Source organism: Bombina bombina, chromosome 2 (genome assembly GCF_027579735.1).
Source record: "Bombina bombina isolate aBomBom1 chromosome 2, aBomBom1.pri, whole genome shotgun sequence".
NCBI lineage: Eukaryota > Metazoa > Chordata > Amphibia > Anura > Bombinatoridae > Bombina > Bombina bombina.
In genome coordinates, this window is record NC_069500.1 from 614,802,008 (window position 1) to 614,817,012 (window position 15,005).

General features: G+C 39.0%; 1 protein-coding gene across 1 annotated transcript in view; it reads right to left on the bottom strand.

Moving 5' to 3' along the window:
- The window catches only part of RFX3 (regulatory factor X3), a 445,346-nt gene extending 432,415 nt beyond the window's left edge, over positions 1-12,931 (bottom strand). The window contains 1 exon segment of the mRNA XM_053702543.1: positions 12,773-12,931. Coding sequence (XP_053558518.1) covers positions 12,773-12,896 — 124 coding nt within the window. The 5' untranslated portion in view covers positions 12,897-12,931.
- Between the last annotated feature and the right edge of the window lie 2,074 nt (positions 12,932-15,005).

The window sequence follows — 15,005 nt, forward strand, 5'->3', positions numbered from 1 at the left end:
ATTTTTATAAGAGTATGTATCTCTATTAATAAGCCTGATACCAGTCGCTATCGCTGCATTTAAGGCTTTACTTACATTACTTCGGTATCAGCAGTATTTTCTTAGTCAATTCCATTCCTAGAAAAATATTTTACTGCACATACCTTATCTGCAGGAAAACCTGCACGCCATTCCCCCTCTGAAGTACCTCACTCCTCAGAATGTGTGAGAACAGCAAATGGATCTTAGTTACGTCTGCTAAGATCATAGAAAAACGCAGGCAGATTCTTCTTCCAAATACTGCCTGAGATAAACAGCACACTCCGGTGCCATTTAAAAATAACAAACTTTTGATTGAAGAATAAACTAAGTAGAAAGCACCACAGACTCTCACGACCTCCTATCTATGTTGAGGCTTGCAAGAGAATGACTGATTATGGCAGTTAGGGGAGGAGCTATATAGCAGCTTTGCTGTGGGTGGACTCTTGCAGCTTCCTGTTGGGAAGGAGAATATATTCCATAAGTAATGGATGATCCGTGGACTGGATACACTTAACAAGAGAAAGACCATTGCTGATCAAGTTTCTTCTGACTGTAGAAGGATCAACTTGTAATCCTGATGAAGCTGTCAGATGCTGAGCCAGGTCCTTGCTGGACTTCTTACGGTCTCTCAAAGAAGAAACCTGAGAAACTTCTCATCAGATTTTGAAAGTTTACTTGGCCTTCCAGGACTTTTTTTTGTTCTTGACCTCTCCTAATTCTTCAAATTTCTTTATAACAGCTTGAATACCATATCTTGAGTATCCAGTTTGTTTGCTTATTTCCCTTCAAGAGTGGCCTTGCTGATGAAAAAGTATGATTGTATTTCTGCCTGTGATCTTTGGCATTTTGAATGGAATGATATGATTGATATGATTGAAAGTCAATCTTACTAGCAAGCTTCCAATGAATTAAACTCATACCACATACTCAAGCATGTCTTGCAAAAACCTGACGTAATAGACCTTTTTCACAGCATTCATTTTGACATGAAAAAGTAGGACAAACACAGGTGTTAGCAATGACATTAATAAGGGTTCCATTCCATTCAGTTTTTTAAGAGCCAGGTTCCTGCTATTGCTCAAGTCTAAGGGGAGGTCACACTAAATACTTGCCACTTAAGCCTATAGAAGCTGTTTTTTCTGATTTTATTCAGTTTTTTTGTTGTTGTTTTTTTATTGAGGTTTGATTCAAGCACATATCATAACAAAAGAAAAAAATGCAGTTACATAATAATATTATACAGTTGACATCCTCCACATTAGTCAAACATGTAATATAAGCCTATTACCATCAACAAAATAAGGGAAGAGCAAAGGAATATTTGCGGTAACCAACCTAGGAATACTGTGCTATATATAGTCTAAACCTTCTAGAACACACAGAAGGTCACTCTTGGACCTCATAAGAAAATTGAGCAGCCAAGCTAATAGAAGGTACCTTGACACAAAAGTGACCACTCATGGGTCACATCCAGTGGACCTCAGTTTTTTAATGATAATGTATAGATAGCTTACCCTTATTTTCAACTGTCAAAACTTAGAGATGGTAGATCCCCATATGAAAAAATACTGGCCACTCTTGGACCAAGAACATTAATTATAATAAGGGGATTGGTCAGGGGCACGTAAAAAGTATTGAACATATAGGGTCCCTCATAGACCCTTAGTCAGCTATAAACATCAGCAAAAGGAATATAACATACATAGTAGATAAGGTTGAAAAAAGACTGAAGTCCATCGAGTTCAACATATACAAATCTAAAATACTTACAAAAAGCTCCAGTTAAGCTTAAATAACCCCACTAAAAGGTGACCCATTTAATACTAGCAATCATATCCATGAATTTTGTTTATATACAGAAATGTATCCAGACTATTTTTAAACGTATCTATGGTATTGGCATTCACTACCTCCTTTGGTAATGAGTTCCACAATTTTATTGCTCTTACAGTGAAAAAACATTTCCGTTGCAAGAGATTAAATCTCCTTTCCTCCAACCTTAAATTATGACCTCTTGTCAGAAACAATTTTCTTGGAATAAGCAGAGCTTCTGCCATCTCTGTATATTGAATATATTGATATAAAGTAATCATGTCACCTCTCAAGCGCCTTTTTTCTAAAGAAAACAGACCCAGTTTGGCTAGCCTCTCCTCATAGGTTAATTTCTCCAATCCCCTTATTAGCTTTGTGGCCCTTCTCTGAACTTTTTCTAGTTCTGCAATATCCTTTTTAGCGATCGGTCCCCAGAACTACACTCCAAACTCAAGGTGAGGTCTTACCAGGGCTTTATATAGTGACAGAATTATGCTTTCCTCCCTTGAATCAATGCCTCTTTTAATACATGCTAGTATCTTATCTTAATAGCCTTTGAAGCCACTGCCCTGCATTGTGCACCCATCTTTAGCTTGTTATCTATTACTACTCCCAAATCCCTTTCCTCCTGTGTTTGGCTAAGTCTTGTCCCATTTAAAAAATATGTTGCCTGCTTATTTTTACTTCCAAAATGTAGAACCTTGCATTTTTCCGTATTAAATCTCATTTTCCATTTACTTGCCCATAGTTCTAATTTTTGAAAATCCCTTTGTAATTAGAGTTTGTCCTGCTCTGACCTAATGACCTTACTTAACTTCATCTGCAAAAATAGAGATGTCGCTATTTAAGCCTTACTCCAAGTCATTTATAAAAATATTAAAAAGAATAGGGCCCAGTACTGATCCCTGGGGGACGCCACTGATTACCTTTGTCCAATCTGAGTACGATCCATTTACTACTACTCGTTGCTCCCTATCTTTTATCCAGTTAGTTATCCATGAGCTAACATTTTCAGCTATCCCCAGTCCCTTAATTTTGTGCATTAATCTCTCATGTGGCACAGTATCAAAATCAATTGCAAAATCTAAGTATATCACATCAACTGATTCCCGTTTATCTATATTTTTACTTACTTCCTTGTAGAATCTAATTAGATTAGTTTGACATGATCTATTTCTCCTAAATCCATGCTGATTAGAACTCATAATCTTGTTTACACGAATATGGTCATCAATATAATCCCTTATAATCCCTTCAAAACTTTGGATTTCTTTATACTATGTGTAACAAACATTTTGGTGTGGAAACAAACTAGTATAGGGTAACTTATAAGGTTATGTGAGCTAATAATAGCCATAATATTAGAACCCTTGAGGTTGAGTTAGAGGGGGTATTAGGTGACATTCTAAGTGCCAAAAATAGTCAAGATGTCCACTTGAGCAGAGTCTGAGTAAATGTTGAGCCACTACCTCTATATGATGAAAGAAAACTATAGATAGATAGTACATGGTTTGTAAAGGATTTGCTGCCTTGGCCGCCGAAAGCCCTCTATTATATATCATGCAGTAGCCATTACCATTTAACTATTGTACAGATATGACAAGTATAGAGACTATATCTCCCAATTTGGAGGTGAGGGTGGCTTCAGAAGATTGTTAATATCCCTATCGTAATATACCATGGTGGCTGATATGTTAACTACATGTCTGCTATAAATCGCTCCACTCCCCATATACTTCAAGTAAGAGTTGTGCTTTGAACAAATAGAAGGTCATAACTTATATATAATGGGGAACTAGTGATATTATATATGTCCTATGGGAATCTTCACAAGAGATAAAACACTGTATTTATATATCAAACTGTTAAATATATATGAAAACATATATCGACTTAGATAATAGAACCTGTTTATGTCAGGAGCCATGTTCATTAAGTACTGTTAAGTAATATAGCTGTCTTAGTGGAGATTAACCTATACCTAAACAATGTATTTGGCAAAAGGTCTCTGCAGGCATTGGTCCACCATCTAGGAAACTAGTCATAACTATCAGTGACCAAGAAGTTGGGATTAGCAACAAGGATTCCCTGTGAAGCTGTATATCAAGTCGAACGGTGCTATTGAGTTCAATGGTATCATTCTTAGTAGGATTACATGGGTTCACAGGTAGCGGCCTGTGAGTTTCGTGCCGAAGGCGCCTTCTCGACTCTCAACTCACTCGGTTCACTTAGTAGTCATAATCCTTCTTTTGCAACATAGCTAGGTCACATTGGTGGTGTATCCAGCGTAGAGAGGACTTCAACATATGCTACAACATTTTCAGGCTCTACATGTATTTGGGGCTCGTAGCTGGATGTCCTATTTTGCAACAGAATTGTGGTAAGTACATTTGTAGACAGGGTGTCAGGGTCGTCTGTACTGGTCTGTTCTAAAATAAAATGGGTCCACTCAGTCTTCTCTGGTGTGTCAGTAAAGTAGGGTCCGTTAGTTGTATCCCAGGTTGATACGTGCTGTCGATCTGGCCCAAGGAAGGGACATTTATATGCGTCGATCAAGACTAAAGACAGTTCATGTTATAGTGCCTGAAACTGATTATTGAGCATCTCTAGCACTGCCGCTTCCCATCTTTTCACTGCAGCTGCCATATTTAGCACTGATTACAGGGTTCAGTGTATCTTTGAGTTCCCCCTCCTCTATGATGTTTCCAGGAGTGTTATCCTCAAGGGTTAAATGTAATTGTAAGCTTGAGATTCTCATGTACGTTGTAGCAGGATACCTTTTGCTGTTTTACCCCGATTACTGAGAGGGGGGTTAGGAAGTGGTTGGTCCCAATAAAGGCCGCAGCTGTATTCCTCTCACTCTCGGTACCTCAGAGCTAAGGAGATCAAGAAATATTCACAAATAGAGGGTTGGCACTTATTGTAGAGGCCAATGAAACAGTAATTGATGATGATTTTTCTGAGCGATATACAGCCGATATATTTGCTCAACCTCTCAGACTCTGAGATAAGCGGCCATCTTGGTTGCCACCCGGAAGCTTCCCCCCTTTATTCAGTTTTTTGATACTGCATGCAAATATCCTATATTTTATGGTTGTATTCTAATAAAGAGACTGAGAAATAAGTATATATGGTCATTATACCACTGCTAAAACAACAAATCTAATGGTGTCCTTTTTTATGGAAGTTAACTTGACTAACACTTCCAAGGGTTATTTAACACTTTTAATTATGGACTTTTTACCATGTGAATAAGAATAGTTCATTATATTTTTGACTGAACAGCAAAGATAATTAATAGGAGTAGGAGGGATGTATAAATTATATAAATGAAAAAGGTGGGTTTAGGACAACAAACAAACAAAATAAGCTCTTACACATTTTAGTTGAATTTCCAACAGCTTTGCTATACTCTAATATAAAAGGGTATTAGAGGGACATTAAAGTAATTTTTTATATGTGCATCAGAAATTGCTGTATTACAAATCACCTGTAAATAAAAAACAGAATTTATGTTTACCTGATAAATTACTTTCTCCAACGGTGTGTCCGGTCCACGGCGTCATCCTTACTTGTGGGATATTCTCTTCCCCAACAGGAAATGGCAAAGAGCCCAGCAAAGCTGGTCACATGATCCCTCCTAGGCTCCGCCTACCCCAGTCATTCGACCGACGTTAAGGAGGAATATTTGCATAGGAGAAACCATATGCTACCGTGGTGACTGTAGTTAAAGAAAATAAAATATCAGACCTGATTAAAAAAAAAAAAACCAGGGCGGGCCGTGGACCGGACACACCGTTGGAGAAAGTAATTTATCAGGTAAACATAAATTCTGTTTTCTCCAACATAGGTGTGTCCGGTCCACGGCGTCATCCTTACTTGTGGGAACCAATACCAAAGCTTTAGGACACGGATGAAGGGAGGGAGCAAATCAGGTCACCTAAATGGAAGGCACCACGGCTTGCAAAACCTTTCTCCCAAAAATAGCCTCAGAAGAAGCAAAAGTATCAAACTTGTAAAATTTTGTAAAAGTGTGCAGTGAAGACCAAGTCGCTGCCCTACATATCTGATCAACAGAAGCCTCGTTCTTGAAGGCCCATGTGGAAGCCACAGCCCTAGTGGAATGAGCTGTGATTCTTTCGGGAGGCTGCCGTCCGGCAGTCTCGTAAGACAATCTGATGATGCTTTTAATCCAAAAAGAGAGAGAGGCAGAAGTTGCTTTTTGACCTCTCCTTTTACCGGAATAAACAACAAACAAGGAAGATGTTTGTCTAAAATCCTTTGTAGCATCTAAATAGAATTTTAGAGCGCGAACAACATCCAAATTGTGCAACAAACGTTCCTTCTTTGAAACTGGTTTCGGACACAGAGAAGGTACGATAATCTCCTGGTTAATGTTTTTGTTAGAAACAACTTTCGGAAGAAAACCAGGTTTAGTACGCAAAACCACCTTATCTGCATGGAACACCAGATAAGGAGGAGAACACTGCAGAGCAGATAATTCTGAAACTCTTCTAGCAGAAGAAATTGCAACCAAAAACAAAACTTTCCAAGATAATAATTTAATATCAACGGAATGCAAGGGTTCAAACGGAACCCCCTGAAGAACTGAAAGAACTAAATTGAGACTCCAAGGAGGAGTCAAAGGTTTGTAAACAGGCTTGATTCTAACCAGAGCCTGAACAAAGGCTTGAACATCTGGCACAGCTGCCAGCTTTTTGTGAAGTAACACCGATAAGGCGGAAATCTGTCCCTTCAGGGAACTTGCAGATAATCCTTTTTCCAATCCTTCTTGAAGGAAGGATAGAATCCTAGGAATCTTAACCTTGTCCCAAGGGAATCCTTTAGATTCACACCAACAGATATATTTTTTCCAAATCTTGTGGTAAATCTTTCGAGTTACAGGCTTTCTGGCCTGAACAAGAGTATCGATAACAGAATCTGAGAATCCTCGCTTCGATAAAATCAAGCGTTCAATCTCCAAGCAGTCAGCTTGAGTGAAACCAGATTCGGATGTTCGAACGGACCCTGAACAAGAAGGTCTCGTCTCAAAGGTAGCCTCCAAGGTGGAGCCGATGACATATTCACCAGATCTGCATACCAAGTCCTGCGTGGCCACGCAGGAGCTATCAAGATCACCGACGCCCTCTCCTGATTGATCCTGGCTACCAGCCTGGGGATGAGAGGAAACGGCGGGAACACATAAGCTAGTTTGAAGGTCCAAGGTGCTACTAGTGCATCCACTAGAGCCGCCTTGGGATCCCTGGATCTGGACCCGTAGCAGGGAACTTTGAAGTTCTGACGAGAGGCCATTAGATCCATGTCTGGAATGCCCCACAGCTGAGTGACTTGGGCAAAGATTTCCGGATGGAGTTCCCACTCCCCCGGATGCAATGTCTGACGACTCAGAAAATCCGCTTCCCAATTTTCCACTCCTGGGATGTGGATAGCAGACAGGTGGCAGGAGTGAGACTCCGCCCATAGAATGATTTTGGTCACTTCTTCCATCGCTAGGGAACTCCTTGTTCCCCCCTGATGGTTGATGTACGCAACAGTCGTCATGTTGTCTGATTGAAACCGTATGAACTTGGTCCTCACTAGCTGAGGCCAAGCCTTGAGAGCATTGAATATCGCTCTCAGTTCCAGAATATTTATCGGTAGAAGAGATTCTTCCCGAGACCAAAGACCCTGAGCTTTCAGGGATCCCCAGACCGCGCCCCAGCCCATCAGACTGGCGTCGGTCGTGACAATGACCCACTCTGGTCTGCGGAATGTCATCCCTTGTGACAGATTGTCCAGGGACAGCCACCAACGGAGTGAGTCTCTGGTCCTCTGATTTACTTGTATCTTTGGAGACAAGTCTGTATAGTCCCCATTCCACTGACTGAGCATGCACAGTTGTAATGGTCTTAGATGAATGCGCGCAAAAGGAACTATGTCCATTGCCGCTACCATCAACCCGATCACTTCCATGCACTGAGCTATGGAAGGAAGAGGAACGGAATGAAGTATCCGACAAGAGTCTAGAAGTTTTGTTTTTCTGGCCTCTGTTAGAAAAATCCTCATTTCTAAGGAGTCTATAATTGTTCCCAAGAAGGGAACCCTTGTTGACGGGGATAGAGAACTCTTTTCCACGTTCACTTTCCAGCCGTGAGATCTGAGAAAGGCCAGGACGATGTCCGTGTGAGCCTTTGCTTGAGTAAGGGACGACGCTTGAATCAGAATGTCGTCCAGGTAAGGTACTACTGCAACGCCCCTTGGTCTTAGCACCGCTAGAAGGGACCCTAGTACCTTTGTGAAAATCCTTGGAGCAGTGGCTAATCCGAAAGGAAGCGCCACGAACTGGTAATGTTTGTCCAGGAATGCAAACCTTAGGAACCGATGTGATGTTCCTTGTGGATAGGAATATGTAGATACGCATCCTTTAAATCCACCGTGGTCATGAATTGACCTTCCTGGATGGAAGGAAGAATAGTTCGAATGGTTTCCATCTTGAACGATGGAACCTTGAGAAACTTGTTTAAGATCTTGAGATCTAAGATTGGTCTGAACGTTCCCTCTTTTTTGGGAACTATGAACAGATTGGAGTAGAACCCCATCCCTTGTTCTCTTAATGGAACAGGATGAATCACTCCCATCTTTAACAGGTCTTCTACACAATGTAAGAACGCCTGTCTTTTTATGTGGTCTGAAGACAACTGAGACCTGTGGAACCTCCCCCTTGGGGGAAGTCCCTTGAATTCCAGAAGATAACCCTGGGAGACTATTTCTAGCGCCCAAGGATCCAGAACATCTCTTGCCCAAGCCTGAGCGAAGAGAGAGAGTCTGCCCCCCACCAGATCCGGTCCCGGATCGGGGGCCAATATTTCATGCTGTCTTGGTAGCAGTGGCAGGTTTCTTGGCCTGCTTTCCCTTGTTCCAGCCTTGCATTGGTCTCCAAGCTGGCTTGGCTTGAGAAGTATTACCCTCTTGCTTAGAGGACGTAGCACTTTGGGCTGGTCCGTTTTTACGAAAGGGACGAAAATTAGGTCTATTTTTTGCCTTGAAAGGCCGATCCTGAGGAAGGGCGTGGCCCTTACCCCCAGTGATATCAGAGATAATCTCTTTCAAGTCAGGGCCAAACAGCGTTTTCCCCTTGAAAGGAATGTTTAGTAGCTTGTTCTTGGAAGACGCATCAGCCGACCAAGATTTCAACCAAAGCGCTCTGCGCGCCACAATAGCAAACCCAGAATTCTTAGCCGCTAACCTAGCCAATTGCAAAGTGGCGTCTAGGGTGAAAGAATTAGCCAATTTGAGAGCATTGATTCTGTCCATAATCTCCTCATAAGGAGGAGAATCACTATCGAGCGCCTTTATCAGTTCATCAAACCAGAAACATGCGGCTGTAGTGACAGGGACAATGCATGAAATTGGTTGTAGAAGGTAACCCTGCTGAACAAACATCTTTTTAAGCAAACCTTCTAATTTTTTATCCATAGGATCTTTGAAAGCACAACTATCCTCTATGGGTATAGTGGTGCGTTTGTTTAAAGTAGAAACCGCTCCCTCGACCTTGGGGACTGTCTGCCATAAGTCCTTTCTGGGGTCGACCATAGGAAACAATTTTTTAAATATGGGGGGAGGGACGAAAGGAATACCGGGCCTTTCCCATTCTTTATTAACAATGTCCGCCACCCGCTTGGGTATAGGAAAAGCTTCTGGGAGCCCCGGCACCTCTAGGAACTTGTCCATTTTACATAGTTTCTCTGGGATGACCAACTTTTCACAATCATCCAGAGTGGATAATACCTCCTTAAGCAAAATGCGGAGATGTTCCAACTTAAATTTAAATGCAATCACATCAAGTTCAGCCTGTTGAGAAATATTCCCTGAATCAGTAATTTCTCCCTCAGACAAAACCTCCCTGGCCCCCTCAGATTGGGTTAGGGGCCCTTCAGAGATATTAATATCAGCGTCGTCATGCTCTTCAGTAACTAAAACAGAGCAGCCACGCTTACGCTGACAAGGGTTCATTTTGGCTAAAATGTTTTTGACAGAATTATCCATTACAGCCGTTAATTGTTGCATAGTAAGGAGTATTGGCGCACTAGATGTACTAGGGGCCTCCTGAGTGGGCAAGACTCGTGTAGACGAAGGAGGGAATGATGCAGTACCATGCTTACTCCCCTCACTTGAGGAATCATCTTGGGCATCATTGTCATTATCACATAAATCACATTTATTTAAATGAATAGGAATCCTGGCTTCCCCACATTCAGAACACAGTCTATCTGGTAGTTCAGACATGTTAAACAGGCATAAACTTGATAAGAAAGTACAAAAAAAACGTTTTAAAATAAAACCGTTACTGTCACTTTAAATTTTAAACTGAACACACTTTATTACTGCAATTGCGAAAAAACATGAAGTAATTGTTCAAAATTCACCAAATTTTCACCACAGTGTCATAAAGCCTTAAAAGTATTGCACACCAAATTTGGAAGCTTTAACCCTTAAAATAACGGAACCGGAGCCGTTTTAAAACTTTAACCCCTTTACAGTCCCTGGTATCTGCTTTGCTGAGACCCAACCAAACCCAAAGGGGAATACGATACCAAATGACGCCTTCAGAAAGTCTTTTCTAAGTATCAGAGCTCCTCTCACATGCGACTGCATGCCATGCCTCTCAAAAACAAGTGCGCCACACCGGCGCGAAAATGAGGCTCTGCTTATGCTTTGGGAAAGCCCCTAAGAAATAAGGTGTCTAATACAGTGCCTGCCGATATTATTATATCAAAATACCCAGATAAAATGATTCCTCAAGGCTAAATATGTGTTAATAATGAATCGATTTAGCCCAGAAAAGTCTACAGTCTTAATAAGCCCTTGTGAAGCCCTTATTTACGATCGTAATAAACATGGCTTACCGGATCCCATAGGGAAAATGACAGCTTCCAGCATTACATCGTCTTGTTAGAATGTGTCATACCTCAAGCAGCAAGAGACTGCACACTGTTCCCCCAACTGAAGTTAATTGCTCACAACAGTCCTGTGTGGAACAGCCATGGATTTTAGTTACGGTTGCTAAAATCATTTTCCTCATACAAACAGAAATCTTCATCTCTTTTCTGTTTCTGAGTAAATAGTACATACCAGCACTATTTCAAAATAACAAACTCTTGATTGAATAATAAAAAACTACAGTTAAACACTAAAAAACTCTAAGCCATCTCCGTGGAGATGTTGCCTGTACAACGGCAAAGAGAATGACTGGGGTAGGCGGAGCCTAGGAGGGATCATGTGACCAGCTTTGCTGGGCTCTTTGCCATTTCCTGTTGGGGAAGAGAATATCCCACAAGTAAGGATGACGCCGTGGACCGGACACACCTATGTTGGAGAAATGTGTGTTTTACACCCATTTAAAACTCTCATTTTGTTTGTTTTTTAGACAGACACATCTTTTGAAAAACCTTTTTAGTGTTGTAAAGCTTATCTCCTTTGCTGCCAGTTAAATACAGACATGAATGAGGTTCTGTACATATTTTAATACATGGCGTCATCCAAATCAACAAATCAGGATTCTGTTGAGCACCTGGATACTAGCGCTTCAATGATATTACTTAACAGAATTTGAAAATAATTATAGCCACAAGTTAAACTAGTTAGTAATTAGTAATTATTGAAATAATATAAAATAAAAATAATATTCATGTGTTGTTGATGAAATCCTAGTATATTTTCATAGCTAACAAGGAAGTACAGTCTATGGGTAAAAACAAAATCACAGAGAGGATGCAAAGTATTTGAAGCATTGCAGAAGAAAAAAAAAAAAATCAGTGAAGCAATTTTCTTTCAAGGGTCTCACTGCAGGGGTATGTTCACTTAGAGGTGAGTATAAAATGACAGCTCACATGAAGTGCAGGTTTAAAGATACCAATTACTTTGTGTGCAAGAAGAAAGCCTTCCCAAATAAAGAGAGCATTGTATCTTACAGATATGTATCCGAGGTCTCTAATAATAAGAATAAAAAAATATATTTTGCACCTGCATGTTTAACCTATGCACAATGATGCTGCAACATGCAAACAGACAGCGTATGGCCCATGGTCTTATCCTTGTACTATAATTTGTAGTTTACCATATCATCTCATGTGCAATGAGATGATATGGTAAACTACATGCATATGTGCATATGTGTGTCTGACTATTTTTGTATTAAATGCAGACAAATAATAAGTGTCGTATCGTGCTCAGATTATTTTATTTACATATAAATGAGTATACATTACAATATCAGTAATATGTTCTGGATGTTTTTCAGAATTTAACGCTACAAAGATGTATGATTGGACAAAGCAAATCATTTTTTGTTAAATACCTTTAAAGATATATTAAACTATTTTTATTTTATGTTTTCTTTTTAGAAATTTTTAGAGTTTTCATAACCACCAATAGAGTTGTTCTTATTACCCAGTAAATCGATCCCTGGGAATAATCTGTGTATAAACATACATTTCCTCTTAGTTCACAAATCAGTTTAAACAACGTTAATTTAACTATTTTTAATGCTAGAAAAATATTTTTATGAATGTCACAAAATTCTTTAATGTAAAGTTTAATTAAATGCAATCTATTCATAGTATGAAAGCCTTTGAACCAATTCAAGAATACATTGATATGTTTAATCTTTAGAAAAAGGAATTGTGAGAAGTCTGAGCTTTTTCCTGACTATATTTTTCTATTAAGTAATATCTCATTAAAGTTAATATTCGTAATACATAAATAAATAGAAGAAATAGGGGGCAGCCTAAAAACATTAGCTAAAGCCAACCAAACTCTTTAAACAGCTACTTTAAAACTTATTGACTAAAATTTAGCTTTTTAAAAGTAACAGAACAGGTTTATGATTAGTGTCTAAAGACAATCTAATTAAAATAATTATTTATAAAGTTAGTCTTACCTAAAAATGAATGCCTAATATCTTCCGTCTTTAGAATCATCACATGGTCAGCATTCTCTTCTATTTCGCCAGCCCCTGCAGTCCTTTCATTGACGAAAAACTGCTTGCCTCCAATCCCTAGCATGGAACCCTCGGTTTCCTGGTTAGAGCAGTCGCGCAGCAGTGACATCACAGCACTAACGGAAACCAGCCTCACTCTGGTATCTGTATATAGAAAGAAAGCAAAAAAAACAAGCTCACCATGTGATCAGAGAGGAGGAAAATTTGTCAACATACCAATATTAAAACACTCTTTCACAAAAAGATAATGTTAAAGGGACAGTCTACTCCAAAAAAAAAAAATATTTTAAAAAAGATTGATAATGCCTTGAGCTTGCACAACCAACATTGTTATATCAATATACTTTCTAACCTTTAAACCTCTAAATTTCTGTCTATCTCTAAACCACTATAGAGTTATACAGGGGGTGAGCCTTTAGAACATAGTGACCTCAAGGGTCACAAATAGACTAGAATTTTAGGATCTCTTTGCTTTCTATTAGACTTATATATTATTAGCCTGTTTGTGGCCCTCAAGAATCAGATTTAAACAACCCTGGAATAAGTTCAAAGTAGAGATGGAAAAAATATGGGTTTCAACAAAGGATGAAAAATAGTAAGAGAACAAAGTACATTTGGCAATAGACGTAAATTAAAAACTCTCTTATAATTGCATGTGCTCAACCACAAAAGTTTAATTTTGACTTTCTTATCACTTTAAACAATACAAATTTTGCTGTGACAATTAGTGGAGACTACAAACATTGCTTGCTACAGTACAAACACAACACTGTAAGCAGTCTTGGATCACAGCTAGAATTTGGAAGGGATACATCACAGAAAGCAATGGATAAAAATGATGTGTAATATTGCCTAGACCAGTGTTTCGACACCTCAACCCCATAAGTACCCCCAACAAGCCAGATTTTCATTATAGCTGAACGACTCCACAGGTGATATAATCAGCTGATGGGTAAGAGTGGGTAAGTAACCATGGTTACTGATCAGCTGATTATTTCACCTGTGCTCTAGTTCAGTTATAATGAAAACCTGGCCTGTTGGGGGTACTTGAGGACTGCGGCTGAGAAACATTGGCCTAGACCATATATAACATTATCATTACACTATAGTCGAGTATACAATTAAAAAAAAACTTTCCAATTGAATTTTGCTATCAAAATGTGAACAGTCATTTTATAAGGCACCAGCTCTACATATATGTGTTTTGCAATAGAGGACAGGGAAAATTGAAGTAAACTTTGATATTTGTCAGTCAACAATCTACTACTCATTTGAAATTCTGACTAAGGTCTAATTTTCATTTCTTTAGTAAACTGTGTAAACCAGGGTTTTTCCAAACTTGGCACTCCAGAGGTTTTGGAACTACATGTCCCATGATGCTCAGCTAGATAAAATGCTGGCTGAGCATCATGGGAAATGTAGTTCCAAAACCTCTGAGAAAAAAACATATTCATAGAATACTTGTTACTGCTATTTTAAAACACCAATTGTCATTTTATAATGTATTTATTGATTATGCAATTTTGCTGTATTTAATGGTCCTTTAAACTGAGGGAAAATTAATTTGTGGCCAGTGAGATAAGATACATTTTAGATTCCTCATCTGAAAAAAAGCACAAAACTTTCTGTGAAATTTGTTCTTTTAAAGTGACTTTATATTTATTTGTGCCTGGGTGCATTTCAGTTTTGAATAGGAATATTTTTACAGTATACTATAACAAATGTTTCTAGTAGAAAATATAATTGTTTTAGATGCATATGCATATATGCAGCATGGTTTATGTTTCTTCTTCATTCAAACACAGTGCCTGTCCAGAGAGCCAATGATAATGTGTCTTGTCAGCGATGAAAAGTGATGAGTCATACAATGGTGTCTGAATGTTGGTGCATAGGATTAATACAGCATACATACATATGCCTCTAAAACACTAATTACTTTTACCAAAATACAAGTATATAGCAAAAATGCTTCTATTCAAAACCAAATGCACGTTTCAGTTCTTACTATTATGTCCCTTTAAAGGCACAACACAAAATGTAGAATTTTCCTCTCCAATTAACCTACTGAAAAAGAAAAAAAGAAGTCAAATAAAGAATATCACATTCAGATTCTTGTCTACATATTCGTTTGACAAGACCGTTTATTATATGAAATATAAACCCTACTTTAGGC